Raw genomic sequence first — 16,925 nt, forward strand, 5'->3', positions numbered from 1 at the left:
TGCAAACAGGGGTGACCACCACCCACGGGTCTCCGTAGCCCCGGCACCCAGACCCCATGACATTTCCTTAAACCATTTATTCTCTTGGTTCCCAGAACAGGACCCTGGACCAGCGGCTGCATTTGCATCCCTCTGGCCTGACACTGAAGGAAGGGAAGCTTCTAACACCAATTAAATTAACTCAGAAACACCCATAAAGGCACACGGAATGCACGCAGCTGTGGCGTGATGTGACCTTGTTTTTAAATCTGATTTCTCTTTTTTTGTGTGAACCATCACTTATCTGAGGCAGGTGTTGGGAGCATGTGGCCCTACCCGCCAAGGCCTCACCTATTGATCTCCAGCGTGTGCACGCCGTACTTGCTCTCGATTCGGTACTTTCCAGGTTCTTCTGCTTGGCAGATCAAAATACCATCTTTATACCTAAACGAGAGAAACATTATTTCAGTGTAAAGGCAGACTGGGTTGTTTCGTTGTGTCTCGGTCGTCTTTGTTGCCTTCTAGCATGGTGTTGCTCTGCTTCTGCAAGCTTCACTTCTCAGCATCATGGGAAGGGGTAGGGTGGAGGGGCAGGGGGTCAGGGTACAGCTAGAGCCCACATTTGTCTGTTTAAGGGGACAGCAGCTCTTGCAGAATTCAGACTATCTGGGCAACCCTCGACCTATGGCAGAGTGTGTGCCAAAAGCCTCCTTGAACTGTGTTGGGAATTCAGGGTGTGTCATTCCATAAGAAAAAAATGTAACCAATGTTGGTTAGGTCCCAGAGCAGCCTCTCTAGGCCGTGGTGTAGCTGGGGCGAGCGAGGAGAGTTCCAGCAGATCAACCGCACTGGACCCCAACTGGAGGAAGGCGGCCTCAGTGTCCCACCCAGGACAGCAGGACCTGGTCCCTTCAAGATCAATGGGAGACGGGTCCCAGCCTCTCCAGCAGCCTCGTGAACAACCATAGATCCAGACGCTATTTTTCAGACCCGTTGCCGAGATCCCCAATCCGGGATACAAGCAAAACATTTACGGTTTTTGTAGCAGCTACAAACTTTGGGGTCTGTACGATCACTTCCAGAAAGTCGTGAAACAAATGAGCACACGTACGCAACAGGTGTCGACACGACAGGTCCGTGGGCTTATTTAACTCTTGGACGTCATGAGGGTCTATGAACTACGTGCTGCGGCTCCAAAGCCTTGGGGTCTGGATCCTCCACTTAGGAGGCTTCCAATAGTTAAAAGCAGAGCTGCACAGGTAAACAGAGATCATTTCACGGAACCCACTTTTAAATAAAAGTCCTCTGGACAATCAGTGGAGTGAATTTCACTAAAATGAAGTGCCTGCGTCGTATTTACCATGACTCTCCATGAGTTTTGTAAGCGTGTTTCCCATTTAGTTTCAAGTACGTGGTCTAAGGAACGGGCTGTGTGGCATGCATTTCCTCCACGCGGGTCCTGGTCATCCATCCACGTGAGCCAAGCCTCGCCGGATCCTTAAAAGAAAACGCAGCCCCGGGAAGGAGCAGCACTCACCACTGCACCACGGGGGTGGGAAACCCTTGCACGGTGAAGCACAGCTTCACATTCATCCTCTCCCAGACGGTGTGGGACCTCAGGCGCACCAGGATCTCGGGGGCTCTGCTCATCCGCTCCTCAAACGTGGGCCTTTCCCAGGCCAGCTTGTCCTCCACCTATCCCCAGGAAGCAAGGACGGGTCAGTGTGTGTCAGAGAGGGCAAGCCAGGCTGTGTGCCATCAGGCTGTGCGAACATGGTGCTGGCAAACCGCCTCAGGACCCACGCCTCCCAGGGAGCCCCGAGGCCCCATACCATCTGCTGGATGGCGTATCTGTCCAGCTTGCTCTGCGCGTGCGAGCGCGCCAGGTGCACGTTCTCCTCCAGCTCCGCCAGCTCCCTGAGGAAGCGCTCTCGCTTGGCCTCGCCGTAGGACGCCTCCAGAGACTGGTACCTGCAGGGTGAAGAGGGGTGTGATTCTCTGATGCCCCGGGAAGGGTGTGCAGTCACAGAAGCCTGGGAAGACCAGACGCGCTCCCTCCCAGGATTTTCTTAAGTGGGGCGCAAGAAAATAGGAGACATGCCATTTCTGTTTATTTTTATCTTTCAAGAGTGCATTTTGGCAATTGTGTTAATGCCACACATAGAGAAGATGTGAAGAAGAGCAGGCACACCCATTCCGAATAAAACAAACACAGGCGATCTACGCTCCGGCTTTCCTTTTACCCAGAGGATTGCACGACTAAAATTGTTAGGAGACGGGGAAGCTATGGAGAAGGGCTCTGAGAGGCCCCTGTGAACACTTGATTTGTTTCTGGCCATAGTAAGTGTGAGAAGTACCCCTGCCTGTGGTGGGTCATGATGACAAGTAGTAGGGGCTGGACACAGAGGCAGGAAATGAGTCTGAAATTCCTTAGAAACAGGACTCGTTTACTCATCTCCTACGTGGACAGCTCGCACGCAGCAGGTGCTCAACACAGACGTGCCACAGCGAGCAGGTCTCTTCACCGTTTCAAGACTCGGTCTCCCCACTTTTCAGGCAAGGAGTCTGGCTGCCCTCGGGGGTCTGGGCCTCACAGGTTGGGTGAGCTATGCTGAAGGTTGTTTCCAGCCACTTCCCATCCGACACGACAGTCTAGGAAAGGCTGAGCGCTTCGCGGGCGAGTTTTCTTCTGCACAGCAGCATACAAAAACCGTTTGTTTTCCGGGGGAGGCTGCCATTTCTGAGTGAATTTAAGATGGAATTAAAGCCTTTTAAATCAACAGATACAGAGAAGTCTGTATTCTAGGACAATAAACAGGATGAAAGAAACAATTCAGCTTCTTCGATCTGCAGATGCAGAGAAATGGGGCGCACATTTCTTCTGGCCTGAGTGCCATCTTTGTGAGGCCCCAAAATTACACATCCCTCCAATATAGCCAGGCCCAGTGGTGCTCCCACATTCCAAGCCGGCTCTTCCAGTCCCATATCATAACTTCCCAGCCTCACCTCCCCCCCTCATCCTCACATTCCCGAGGTCCCACCAAGCAGGTGGCTGGCTGTCCATGGTGCTGCCTGGGAAGGGAGAGCGCCATGGAGAACAGCTGAGCAAGACGTCACCTGCAACACGAAGTGTGCAGACAGAAGAGGCATGGGTCTAGGTCGCCCTCATCTGGTAAAAGCAGGATGTCACATCAGAGCCAAGAGTGACCTTACGCATGGGGCCTGCCCCAGATGTGGAGGGAACAGTCTGAGATCATCCTTCAAGTGGGCGATGGAGCCTGACCTGGAACCCGGGTTGCAGGCCCCCTGTCCAGAACCATTTCTGCAACCCCACAACACCCCAACGATTGGTCGCACAGTGTACAAAACCAAGACCTGGGGTCGGGCGTTCAGGAAGTTTGAGATGGAATACAGAATTTCAGAAAATTCTGCAGCTTCTTCCTACAGAGACCTGGAGTGAGGAACTATAAAAACTAAACCAAGACGTGAGTATCGAGTCGCCTCTTCCCTTCTGACCCCCTCACAGCCCCACCTCTCACCTCCCGTGTCGGCTCCCGGAACCGGGCGCGCTGGCTGTCTCACTGCTGTTTCGGGAGACAGTCTCTTCAAGCCTCAGGCCTCTGCGCACACCCTCTCCTCACAGGGTGGGGTTTCTCCCAGCTCCTAAGGTGGCTAACTCCTGCCTATCCTGTGGTTTGCAGCAGAGGTCACCCCTCGGAGAAATTCTCCTTGGGCCAACGCCCACATGGGAGCCCTAGCATTCTCTTACACAACACCTCGTTCTCCTCCCTGCTCGCGGAGCATAAAGCAGGAGGGCGCGTCTTTAAGTTTTGAAGGACACGTGAGCGTTTCAGATGACACAGGTCATACCACCCACATCCCAACTGCTTGGCTCCCGTCACATACAGGTGCCAGGTGCATAAGAGTCCTGAAGAAGAAACAAGTGAACGCATTGCCCAACAAGGCGCACAGGAAATGAGCCTTCGTATTTGTCATGAATCCCACTAAATTACAGAAAAGGTAAGTCGCTATTCATGACACAAATTGTCATGATAAGCTTAAAGGATCAGAAGACCTACCTTGAAGTTGCTAAAAACTTCCATGTGTTGGACTTACGAGAGCCTCAGACTTATTCTTAAGTCAATAGCACCATCTTCCCCTAACATTTTATAACTTGGAATAAATATTTGAACTAGAACTTCTTCTCCTTACCCAACCTCAAATACTGTAATTCAGGACGTTGAGAAAATATTTCTGCTGGTGTGTGATGAGGTAACTGATGCCAGCCTCCTATGCAGAATTCTGTCGTCCATCATGCATTTACGCTAATGACAAGCCCCTGGGACAGCCTGCATGATCAGGGAGGCCCATGTCTCACAAAGACAGAAGTAAAGGCATCAGAGGGACATTTCTGATCCGCTGTATCTTCCAGAACAACATGTCAAGATCCTTGAAGAACACCGAGGCCTCTTTGGTATTTACTTTACATGAAGACACAAGCACTAACTCAAATTGATCATCCCACAACTTCATCTTTCACAAAGGACCCATCTGTCCGGTATGTTAAACCAACATCTGCCACGGAAGATGAAGAATACACAAGAGCTTTCAATAACGCTTAAGGCTAGCAAGAGTGGTGACTTACCGTAATAAGAACTAGAACTCATTTAACTCCACCCTACACCATGGTGCTCATTTTCTTTCCTCCCCGGCCGCCCACACGGCAGGAACAGAGCAGGAAGTGTAGTAAAATTTCAATAACTCTGGCCCACTCACCGAAATCCCCAATTACTTAGATTTACTTTCAAAGGAGGAATGAACTAATTTCGAAAAGATCTTTCACATGGAAGATATGCACATGGGTTTTGAGAACAAAATATTGTGAGGTTACTAAAAAACACATAACCCCAAAACGTGAGTAGTGGGCTCAGCACAGAGTTGGCAGAAGCCCTCTCCTATGCCTGTTGCACTTACGTGAGCCTGAGAGACACGGGAAGATGACAATCAGTCATCAGCAATCACCACGCATTCTGTGGGCCAGATCTGCTATTGCAAGAGAGTAGCCTTGTGTGTTCTAGCAAGATTTCCAACAGCCAGCACTGTCACAGAAGCCATTTTTGCTGAAACCACGTGAATTACAGTAACCCACCCCCTGACTGCTCAAATTAATAGAAGTTTACGTGCCCCCATTTCATCCCTGGGGAAATCGAGGAATGGGAAGTTTGTGCAATATGTTCAAGGTCACACCAAGGCATAACTGAAAAAATATATGATAAAACTGAAGTCCTCTCATTCTCCATGCCAAAAACTTAAATATAAGCAGGGATCTTTTATAAATAATCCAATACATAAAAACCCAGATTTTTAAATGTACACATTTTAAAGTGATCTTTTTACAAAAGGACCTTTTGTTGTAAAGTCTTCGTTTTACCATATAATTAATTTACGTGGCAAAATTCCCATAAGGCATCTAAAAGATAATTCAAATTTTAAAAAATAAGGGTTCGTCTTTTCAGCTACACATTGTTTTCATTAAACGATTCCTTGGTCACAGTGCAACTTTAAGTGTTTACAGATAAGAGAGAACTTTCTAGAAATAAGTAGGAGGGAGAGGTCAGGGAAAAAATAGAGCAGGTATAAAATGAAGCACTTACGAGACGTTTAACTATTTCGTTCTTGAAAGATCAAAGCAAGATCACATCTGTTCCCTGTGATATGGAAATAATTTCAAGACTGACGTTCCTATTAATCCACCTCATTCCTGTGACATGAGCTGAGTCCATTGACATGTGGACTCTGACTGTCCAGGGAGCCCCTGGCGACTTGCTCTCCACGGGGACAGCTGGTGGGAAGGCTGGCCCCTTTGGAAGACGCCCTGCTTGAGTCTACAACCCTCACCACTGTGCTTTAACAGCTGAAGAGGTTGTCAGTGAAATTCAAAATCAACTTCGAACGCTTAGGTCTCGAATGGGACCATCCTGGGCCCTATGCACAGGGAGCAAGTTTCGTGTGGGAGCGCGATAGAGACCCGAGGGCAAATTCCAGCTGCCACAGGCGTGAGGCGCAGGGCCCCGGACGTGGAAGCGAGTTCTCTGGACTGCACTATTCTCATCTGCACAACAAAGGGGAAAATTCATCCCAGTTTCCTTGTTGGGATTAATCGAGACAACGATGGTGAAGAATAAGCATGCGATCAAAAAACGTGGCGTATCGCTTTTATTACGTCTCCCCTGCCGGGCTCTCTCAAGTTCCCTCCCAGCAAACACCCTCAATCCTGTTTCCCTGACCTGCAAGGCACCTTTCCTGGGTGTCCCGCCCAGAATGCGTGGCAGTGCTGTGACCCTAGGCAGCTCCCTCTGACTTGACGGGTGGCCTGAGAGAGGCCACAGGCTCACCTCCTCTTCCGTTCATGCTCCTCTTCCGACTCGGCGTTCAGCCTCTTTGCGCAGAGCCTGCAGGTTGTCCTTCCCAGCGATGTCTGGCTGGACGCTCTCTCAGAAGACGACTCCTGAGTAAAAGACTTCTGGGAAGACGACCGGGTAGAAGCACGCCTTGACGAACGTTGGAACAAATTAGTGTGTTAGACAAGAATAACAATGTGTTGCAACCAACAACATCACTTTCTTTCTATACACCACGAACCATCCCTGAAACATGCATGCACACACACGTACATACAAGCGCAAGCGTACACACATGAATATGTGCCTGCACACACATGCAGCAACATGTATGTACAAGCTTACCTGCACGCAAACACATGTGTGCACATGTATAAACATATGCATGTGCTCATGTGATTGCCCGTGTGCACACTCATGCACAGTGCATGCACGTGCATGTGCGTGTGTTTGCACATGCATGCCTACATGCACATGCACCCGTGCATGCACTCAGGCACCCACACAAACCTACACCCCTGTGCATCCCCTCTACCCTGTCTGCACAGGCCCGTCTTCAGGGAGCTTTCATAGCCTGAGCTCCTCTACCGTCCCTGCCATTCCCTTCAGTGCCAGCCGGTGCCTTCCAAGCCCTTGGCCCAAGGCCATGATTATATATATCTTGAGGGATCTGATGCTCCCTGAGGCTGCCGGGAGGGGCTGTGACTGTTTGGCTTTGTTTGTTACAGGGATGGCAACTAAGTCAAGGGCCATAGGCGTTTCTAAATATAGGGTGCTGGTGACATGCCTCTCCTTCAGCACAACCTTCTCATCGGCCCATTAAAGCTGCAGCTGCACTGTCACCGGTCCCTCAGGACACTGTACTGGAAAACTCTGCAGAAGAACTGGTGACTTGACACCAGCCTCCCAGGCAGTGAATAAATTCACTTTGGCTACGCTTATTATTAAAGTAACAAAATTATTATTGATATCGGCTCCATCTGATCTCTACTTGGCCACCGAGTCACTTCTCTCCCACCAATTTCTTCTCCACTGCTGTCCTCCTCACCGCCCTTCCTTTCTGTGACTTCTTAGATTCCAGTTCTGGGTGATAGAGAAAGAGTACAGCCAATGAGCACTTACTGAAAAGTCTCTGCCGTCATGATCTAACCCGGGGGCTCAGAGCCAGTCTACCAGGACCTACAGAGACAGCAGCATGCCATGCAATGCTCCACACACAGTTTGCTGTGCAGCCAGGCATTGTGTATGTCCCCTCTCTGGCACCAGACATGAGCAACAGGGACCATTGCCATCCCTGGCCCTCCCCAAACCAGCTCCTCTCCATATTTCAGGGACCTGGGTAGAGATTCCAGCCTTTAAACATCAGGCAGGCACCCATAATCAAGGCTCTACCAGTCTGCTCACCGAATTCCAACTTACTTTTTCGCTGCATATTCATCCAGAAGGTACCTTGTTTGAGTGTTACGATACGACTGGTCAAAGTGTTTGTGTCTCTTTTGGTAGAAGGGCACGGCCACAAGCGACATCTTTGTGTGTGTCTGCGAATAAAGAGTAACAAGCAGCAATGAGGTCCTTCTCAAATGTAGTCAGGCGTCTGCAATCTCTACACTAATTTCTACACTATGCTGACTTGTTCCAAAGGGGAAAATCAACTCTGATTAATAATACCCATTCAGGGGGAAGAGGAGAATGAAAGAAGGATTATGTAAGTGGAAATCCTCTTGGACTAGGAGTCTGGATGCCTGTTAAGTTACCTGATTTCATTTGTTTGCTTCCATAAAAATTAGGAGATTGGGCTATAGATTTCATTTAATTGTAAACTCAACAAATATATATAGAGTAGTTTATTCAAAGCAATGTGAGTGACAGGGATAAAAATAATTAAAACACAGATTAGAGAAATAAACAAATACTTAGATACAAGAGAAGAGACGATAAGAGCAGAGAGCGGTACAGAATGCTCTGGGAAGTGAGAAGGGAGCACAGGGAGCAGGAGAGAGGGCAGCCAGAGAGGCCCCCTGAAGTAGGTGACATTTGAGAAGGACCTTGATGGATGGGTGAACTGACAGGCAGGATGGGGGAGGGAGGAAGGGCATCCATGACAGGTGAAGCAGGAAAAGGCAGGGTCTCAGGACACAGGGCAAGGCACATGGAGAAATGGCTCTAGAAAGCCTGTGATCACATATGGAGGCTTTCAATGGGGGCCTCAGAGCTGGGGGTCTTCACTACTCAAAGGGGGGTCTTGAAAAAAAGGAGCAGACTCCAGGACGCCTCCCAGGTCCATTCCTCTAAAATCATACCTCAACTGTAGACTTGCTTGGCTGGGATGGGCAGAGAGTGGGGACAGAGCCCAGCATGAAAGCTTAGGGGATGTGGGAAAGTGAGCATGTTTTGGTCAAACTCTCCCACACCAAGAAGTAGCAGAGATCCATCCTGGGGCACGGGATCTGGGAATTTGAAGGAGTGCAGGATTTAGACACAGCCGTTGGTTGCATATGTTCACCCAAAATAAATTAACTGCCAACTGACTTTGACTATCTCTAAAAATCATGTAGACAGTATTCCTAAATCTCTGTTATTATTAATTTCCCAGATAAAGAGGCAAAAGAACTCCTCCAAACTTGAGCTCCATTTTTGTCTTTTCTGTTTAAATTAGAATAATCTGCTTGATTTAAAGATGGAACTCTTAGGCAAGACCCCATGGCACAGCCCAGGGGACGCCACTCACACAAAGGACCGGGGAAAGGAGGCCAGGAGCAGAAAATGCCCAGGTCCTGCTCTAAGATGAAATAGTCTTCACCTTCACTCTGCACACTGTTCAGATCTTCAGGTATATGGTAGAAAACCTACCAAAGTACACAATTTGTTCCAAGCGTACTCCTCATGACCAATTCTCTTTAGACTGTGAATTTCCTAGAATCACAGAATTACAGAGCTTAAAAGATCCTTAAGAATTATCCAAACTCCTATTCTACAGGGCGGGGGGAGGGGGAGGAGGGATGGACATGATGAGCAGAGAGGAGAGAGATTTCCCCAAAAACATATTGAAAGGGCTAGCCCATCCACGGTTGTTGGACTTCTATTTCTGGGCCTTTTACACTTTGCTTCAAGTTTCCTCTTAAAAATCAACTATCCACCAACCATCACATATCCATTGAGGGTCCAGCATGTGTTTTGCATAAACTTGATTATAAATATATAATAGAATGTTGCATCTAATGAAACATAATAAAAACCCGCCCCCTCCATCCCACCCCAGCTTTGAAAGAGGTATTGAAATGTCAAGGTCAAGTGCACTCATGCCTGATAGACCTAAGATCGAATTCTGACTCCAACACTTTGATGTGGCCTTGGGCTAACTTCTCCTTTCTCTAACTCTGATGTTCCATACTGAATCTATGTAATGCTTGGCACTGTGCTTGGTCTAGCATCACAAACAACCAAAATTAGTAGCCACTGTTGTTTGTTGCTAAGTTGAATTCTGTAGGTAGGAAAAGGTCTCTAAACAAATTCATTTGCCACTGCAATATTTGAAATATCCTCAGCTGTATCTTAGTGGGATTTTCCAGTGCCTTCATCTGCCCGTCATTACATACATTCCGTCTACTGTCTTCGGAGTCCATCCGTGTGCTGGGGAAAGCTCACTGACTTAAGTCAGACCAGTGTTGGGGCACAGGTTTCACCACTTTGAGCCAGTCTCCTCTCTGAGATTTCTTTTCCAATCACACTTGCACTAATGGAGGAAAATTCTCCTACAGCAGAAACCAAGAAGAATCCTCGCTGGTGCCATGATGCCAGGTGGTCACAGCCCATCACGAAATTTACGTATATTTATGTCAGGCTAAACTTTGTATTTCTCGGCAAACGGAAGAGTTCAAAAATGGTGTAGGTGATAGGAGAGGTTAAGCTATCTTGAAACACATAAACTGCGACAGCTAGCACCCTCTAAAGAGAACCATCGACACTTGGTGGGATCCATGCTCTTGCTTTGAATGTGAAATGGCTGGGAAAGGTCAGCATCGCTCATAGCCAATGACCAGCTCTCCTTTCACTAGTTTGCAATGTCCTGTCCAATGCTCCATGCACCGTCGGCGCTCAATATATCACTGGCTTAACTTGACATATGGCCGTGTGGCCTGGACATCCTCAACACTTCTTGCAAGAGGAGCACACACTTTGTAATGATGAGTGATGTGGCACCAAGTGTACATGGTGCCTGTGTTCCTTGCTCTGATTCGTAGAATTAACCGTAGCTGTTTCCCACAAGACAACTTTGACCAGGGTAGTAACAGAAAACTCTACTGCCTCTATTCCCATGTTTATTCTCTACTCACTTAATGAAACATCGTGCTGACAGACATCGAAATCAGGAGGTTTCAAAGGCTCTGCAAATGCAGTTATCCTCGCGTCTACCCGTTCTTCCTCCCCCACGCATTTGTGCCAGCCAAGCCTGAATCGCGGAACTGCTGCATCTCAAGGGTAGGGACATCTCAGAGTTCTTGCTCCAGGGATGGCAGCAAGCTCACTTCTGTGCATTTGACCCCTATGCCAATGCGTCCTCAACTCCACCTGCCTGTGCTGACTTCATCGGGCTCACGCCCAACCCAGACACACCGGCAGGACCACCACGCAGCCTCAAGCCACTCTCGGGCCACGTAATTTGTGCTCTGCTCCTATCTCTCCACTCCTCGGTGGGCCTCTTACTTCAAAACTTCCCAGTGTCCCTGTCTACCTCCAGACTGGAGTGATGAGATCTCTTGGAAGAGAGTCCCTTACAGGCTCAGCACATGCTCCGTAGCCATGGCCTTGGGTCACAAGGCGATGATGAGGAGCCACAGGGAGGACCTGACCAAACTCGCTGTCCTCAGATGACACGATAGAGAAGGAAGTAACCAGGCTGATGGGCAGCCAGATTTCCCTTCACTTTCTCCATAGAAAGCCACTCTCGTTTCTAAGAAAACTGTCTCTGATGCATGTTAATTATCCTCCCCTCGCTAACAACCCCAAAACCCTGTGAAAATAGCCTTTCCTCTGGCGCAGTTTTTGATGGGAGTCCCCTGGTGTAAAGAGGCGTGGAGAGTCCTGGGTTCCAGCAGTGACCAGGTGACCCATCCAACTCTTGGGGCTCCAGTTGCTTCACTGAGAAGTGAGGGGGCTGAAGTGGGTGGGAGCTAATATACCCTCAAGTTCTAGCTGCACGTGAATCTATGACAAGGCTTAAAAAATATCGGAGGCAATGCTCCACTGTTAGCGCTGATCGTCCTCAAATATGGAAGATGTAGATTAGAAGATATTCTAAACACACCAGTTACGGATTTTTCAACAAGTTGTGACTGAATGCACACAGCTGGACCTGTATGATCTCATTCTGTCCTGGTTTGAATCTCAACCTTGCCTGTGAGAAAGCTGAGGTTCAGATGGTGAAAATAACTTGCCCAGGTCACTGGTTCGTCTGTGGCGGAGCCAACGTTCCATCCTGGACTTCTGACTCTGCACCAGCCCACTTTCCACCACCACTCCCCCGCCGCTCACGGAACGCTCCTGACACGTTTGGGAATTATGACACCAAAATGAAACGTGAGCCTGTCCTCAAGTTCAGGGGACCGTGCGTCTGTGACACGCTTAGTCCTAATCCCTTACCGTGAAGAATATTTGGAACCCATCTTTGACGTTCCCAAGAAGGTTTTTAATTTGTGAAAACATTTCAACTATGATGCATTGACTTCCACTTAGCAAAAGAAATGGTCGTTTGTGCAGCTAACAACGTCAAAGTCAGGGAATAAACCAAATGAAAGCTTTTCTAGAGTCACAAAAAGGATAGTTGGCACCTACCGTTGGGCTATCCTCCCGCTAACTGAGCCCTGGGTACCCAAGACAGGTTTCATCTGAGCTCATTCACTTTGGCGACTTTTCCCCCCAAAGGTTTTTCCACACTACTGAGCACCAAAAGTAAAGACAGCTGTGCACAAAATGATTCTTAAAATCAGCCTCAATGATAAATCCAATATGGTTTGATGTCTAGTTTCTGGCAGCTAAATTCTCAAGTGTTTCTCAAGTCACCTTTGAAAACTATGACACGAAGTTTCTTCAACTAGTTTGCTCTCCTTGAGCTGCAAGTTTCTTTGGCTTTCAAGAGGCCTGATTCATTCTGCCCGAATGCTTGAGCAGGATCAAATTCGATGCAGAAAGGAGATAATGTGCAGCTTCCTGGACAAAAGAACTTCCCAGCCACCCAGGTAGTTGCCATATTTCTCACAAACCGAGAGAATTGAAAGCAAATCAGCAGTTTTAAAAGTTACAGTTGCCCACAGATTCTCCTTGTTTTTGTAAAGACTCGGCGTGTAGATTGAGGTCCCAGTTCACTGTCAGTTTCACGCAAATTTACTGCAAATACAGCCCAGACTCAGTTTATTACGAAACCCCCTTAAACTGTCTTTGTCCCACTCGCTCTTTGACGCCTGTTTCACTTCTGCTCAGGTAGAAAGGACTGTGAAACCGGGACAGGGGGAAGGCTGAGCATTTCCAACCACGGTGACCCCCACTTTCCTTCCTCGCTGCCCCTCCCTGGCCTTCTGAGGGCAGGCATCCCACTGCACTATCTTTTTTGGCAGGCAGGGTTCCGAGAACATGCCTGGAGAGAGCACAGGCTCTACAAAAATCCTTCAGGATCCTATCACAGCACAAAGCACAAGGCAGAAAACAACTGTGAGAAACTGTCCTTTTGAGGTGAAAACTTGGAAATACTCACAAGAGGCATTTTCTCTCCTGTCTCCCAGATAATAGAGTCTAGGTCCAAGCTAAATGACCCTTGTTTCTTTTTTTCTTAAGAAAATATCCCCTCTTATTTCACACCTCTTCAAACCTGCACTCTGCTCACATTTCTGAGACGGTCGTGAAAACTGCAGACATCCATCAATGACTGGGGATCTTAAGGAAACGTTGCAAAAGTCGGGTTGAAGATGCAACGTACACTCTGAAGGGATGTTAGAGTATGGTAACAATAAAGATCATGACTATGGGAAACAAAGAAAACATTAAAGTCTAGGCAAAGAAGTACAGACTTCAGACCTAATTTTCTGCTATTATTATTATTTGCATAGAATAGAGTGAACTGGTTCACATTTCTTTACCCTGAAATAGGTCCATTTAGGAAATCTGAGTGCACACAGCTTTTGCACAAGTTATTATTCCTTTCTCCCAAGCCTCGAACTAGAAAAGGGTAGAAGAAGAAGAAACTTACCCAGAAGGGAGGAAGAATGGCAAAGAGGAGAGAGCTCTGCCCGGCTCAGCTCCCCGAGCTTCCAGGCTCCGGCTGAGGAAAGCGGAGCTGACTTCTCCCTCCAAAAGCCTCTCCCTCCCTCCCATTTATGGCCCGAGGAGATGCTATATATAGACACAGGGGACCGCCTCTCCCCAGATTGATACCTGCATCATAAATCATCAGCCTGATCTCAGCAGGAGGAAGAGCCTTCTTCAAGTGGGAAAAAAATCAACAGTGAAAAGTGAACAACGTCCACCCTGAGTCACAAAGTGCACTTCTCTCTCCCCAGGAAACCGGGAGACAATTCAGCTATGGAGCCAGAGAAAGAGGGCAGGGCACTGACATTCCAGCCCCGCCTGGCTCTCCTCCCACTCCTTTTAACTTTTAAACATAAATTCTCAGACTCATTTTCAATCCTTTGGAGCTACAGCTTCCCTGGCACATAAACTGATACTTCCACATGAGTCCTTAATAACTCCTTGAATTTCAATACGCATTTCACCTTTCATCGTCTGGGGTGCCCAACCCCAAGAGGGCTGCTGGCAGTAGGGGTAGGGAAGGTGGCCTCTGTGGTTTTTTTTTAATTTCAGAGACAAGCCAAGCTTTCTATTAGTTTCATCCTGGGGTTAATTTAGCAAGAGCTGCCGACCTAAATGAGGAGCTATGCCTAGTCGGCAATTTGCATCTTATTTATAGTGATTACCACAGACATCCACTGCATCTAGACAGCCCAGATAGTTCAGGGTGTTCGTCTTTTTGCACAGGATGTGTCCACATATAAATAACGCACAACTGGCACAATCGTGGGCTGTAACCGGGCACGTATCGCCAAGAGGAGGGGCCGCACAGGGAAGGCCCCCCATCGCAGAGTCCAGAGAACTGTGTCCAATCACAGCTCGCCAGGAAGAGGCTGGTGAACTTCGCTGGGCTGGTCAACCTCTCTGGGGCTCTGCTTTCCCCATCTGTAAATTATGTGTAATAACAACCATCTTTTAAGTATGCAAAAATCAGAGCAAATAATATATGGGAGGGGCCTGGGAGCCTTAAAAACCTCCATGTTCCCACATGTGGTTTATCAGGAACGTAACCAAGGACCAGCAAAGCAAGTCAATGAATGCACAAATTAAATATTACAGAAACACAGAGTAACAGCCATTCACTTTACTCATCTGAGAGTCCCTTGCATACTTAACCAGGACTATAAATTTTTATTTTGTGTCTCATTCCCACTGACTTCTCCAATGGCCCAGCATTTAATTCAATATTTGTTGAGTGGGTGGGAAATAAACACAGGCTTTTGACGTTTGTTTCTGTTTGTCAGTGTCCCCCCCTCAGGGAAACCAATCCAACCCTCTCCCATGAGGTCCCACCAGACTGTCCGTCACAGTGCTCCGCTGCCCCACCCACAGTGTGGCCCCATAAAGAGAAAGGACAGCTATGATGTCCTTCTCCTGCCAAATGGCATCTCAGTCGTTCAGGGGCCAGTCCTGGCCTCTGATGAGAATACAGTGTCACTCCCAGGGAGGGAAAGTCTCCTGAAGGGACCCAGAGACCCCCCAGCAACTCATCCTCATTTTTTTTTTTTTTAAAGATTTTATTTTTTTATTTTTTCCTTTTTCTCCCAAAGCCCCCCAGTACATAGTTGTATATTCTTTGTTGTGTGTCCTTCTAGTTGTGGCATGTGGGACGCTGCCTCAGCGTGGTTTGATGAGCAGTACCATGTCCGCGCCCAGGATTCGAACCAACGAAACACTGGGCCGCCTGCAGCAGAGCGCGCGAACTTAACCACTCGGCCACGGGGCCAGCCCCCAACTCATCCTCATTTTAAATTCCAAAATTGCGTTGGCCCCCCTCTTGTAATATAGGAAACTCACTTGCTAGGATGCTGCATCTATGAAATCCTGGATGTCTCAGCCACGATACTCAGAGAAGCAGAGTTGGGACAGAGCAGGTCTCTGACAGGAAGAGAGACTCACCTTCCATTGGGTGGTCAGACCCTCCCCTCGCTCGCTGTAAGACCCCATGTCTCTCAGTCCAGCCCTTCCCCATCCGCCCTAGGATAGTCCATATGTGAGACGAGCCTGCACGCAGACTAGAAGCAAGAAGAGACGAAACCCTCACCTGTGGTCAGAGACACGAGTTGCAGCCACTCGCCACTAGACTTCTCAATATGAACTGACAAATTCCTTCTTTGCTTAAGGTACTCGGAGCTGGGTCTCTATCATGTGGGGCCGAAAGAATCCTAACTGATACAAAGAAAAAAGATGAATGATTTCATTTCCAAATCCATAGCTGGAATTTGCAATGTATTAAAGGGAAAAAAATCAACATCCATGAGAAATGTCAGATGACACAAAAAAGGAGACCGAGCACTAAAAAGTGATGTCAGAAATGTTTTTAATCATGGAAACTTCTGGGGTTACATAGCTTATGGGGCAGAGTTAATGACTAAGGATTTCATTAAATTATAGCGCAGGGCCAAAATCAATGTTCAATTCAGAAAAATCTATTTGAATATTTGAAAAAAGTAAAATTGTTCTTAAGATGTTTTGTTAATTTCCATGTATTCCGTCTCAGAAAGCAACAAAAGAAATGGTCTGATGTATTTTAGAAAATTTCCATCCACCTGACCAGCCACTCATAACCATTCTACGTTACAAAGGATGAAGGCTGCCCACAAAGGAGCACGGATGCGAGGCCACACATCCTGGCAGAAGTGCATGATGGTGGAAGCAGCGCGTCACGGTGGGCGGAAGTGCGTGTGGCGGAGGCAGTGCCGGCCTTGCAGGTCAGCATTACAAGACTTTAACCCAAGCTCTGCCACGTCTCAGCTGCGTGGCCTTCGAATGCTTGGCAGTCTTCTTTCCCCATGTCTGAAGGGGGTGCCCCAGTGTTGCCTGCTGGAGAAGGAAGGACGAGATGAAAGTGTGCAGCAAATGTTTATCAGACCCTGATAAACAGATACCCTGACGAGGCCTTGAGTGCCAACCTCAAAGTACCCCAGTTCCTTCTCTAGACTGTTCGGCTCTCTCTGGTTGGGGGTTTCCCTTCTCCCAGAGAACTTGATCCTAATCTTCTTGCCAGAGTTTGAGGGAGCCAGCCCCCGAGCCTACTCCATCCTGGGCCTGTAGTCTGGAACACGGCCCAGCCCGCTCAGCTCACTGGCCTTGTTCAGTGGTCTTCCCAGGTGATGCTATCTGAACAGGCCTCACAGGGGGCATCCTCCTGGACAATCTCACTCCCTTCAGCTGCCTGGCCTGCATGCACGTGGGGCCTCAGCCTGC

At 48.2% G+C, this 16,925-nt stretch overlaps 1 protein-coding gene across 12 annotated transcripts in view; it reads right to left on the reverse strand.

Moving 5' to 3' along the window:
- Window positions 1-13,948, reverse strand: part of MYOM2 (myomesin 2) — a 94,211-nt gene extending 80,263 nt beyond the window's left edge. Inside the window, exons 1-8 of one of the 12 annotated variants that reach the window (XM_070598377.1) lie at window positions 13,621-13,743; window positions 13,258-13,353; window positions 8,681-8,827; window positions 7,800-7,918; window positions 6,375-6,530; window positions 1,812-1,950; window positions 1,517-1,674; window positions 331-423 (exon numbers count right to left, since the gene is read on the reverse strand). In XM_070598377.1, coding sequence (XP_070454478.1) covers window positions 331-423; window positions 1,517-1,674; window positions 1,812-1,950; window positions 6,375-6,530; window positions 7,800-7,918; window positions 8,681-8,737 — 722 coding nt within the window. In that variant the 5' untranslated portion in view covers window positions 8,738-8,827; window positions 13,258-13,353; window positions 13,621-13,743. Of the gene's footprint in view, window positions 1-330; window positions 424-1,516; window positions 1,675-1,811; window positions 1,951-6,374; window positions 6,531-7,799; window positions 7,919-8,680; window positions 8,828-9,230; window positions 9,289-13,232; window positions 13,394-13,620; window positions 13,763-13,805 lie in introns of those variants that run through there. The other 11 variants (XM_070598375.1, XM_070598378.1, XM_070598379.1 and 8 more) reach the window with 11 other exon arrangements.
- Window positions 13,949-16,925: the final 2,977 nt, after the last annotated feature.

Source organism: Equus przewalskii, chromosome 28, assembly GCF_037783145.1.
Source record: "Equus przewalskii isolate Varuska chromosome 28, EquPr2, whole genome shotgun sequence".
NCBI classification, from domain to species: domain Eukaryota; kingdom Metazoa; phylum Chordata; class Mammalia; order Perissodactyla; family Equidae; genus Equus; species Equus przewalskii.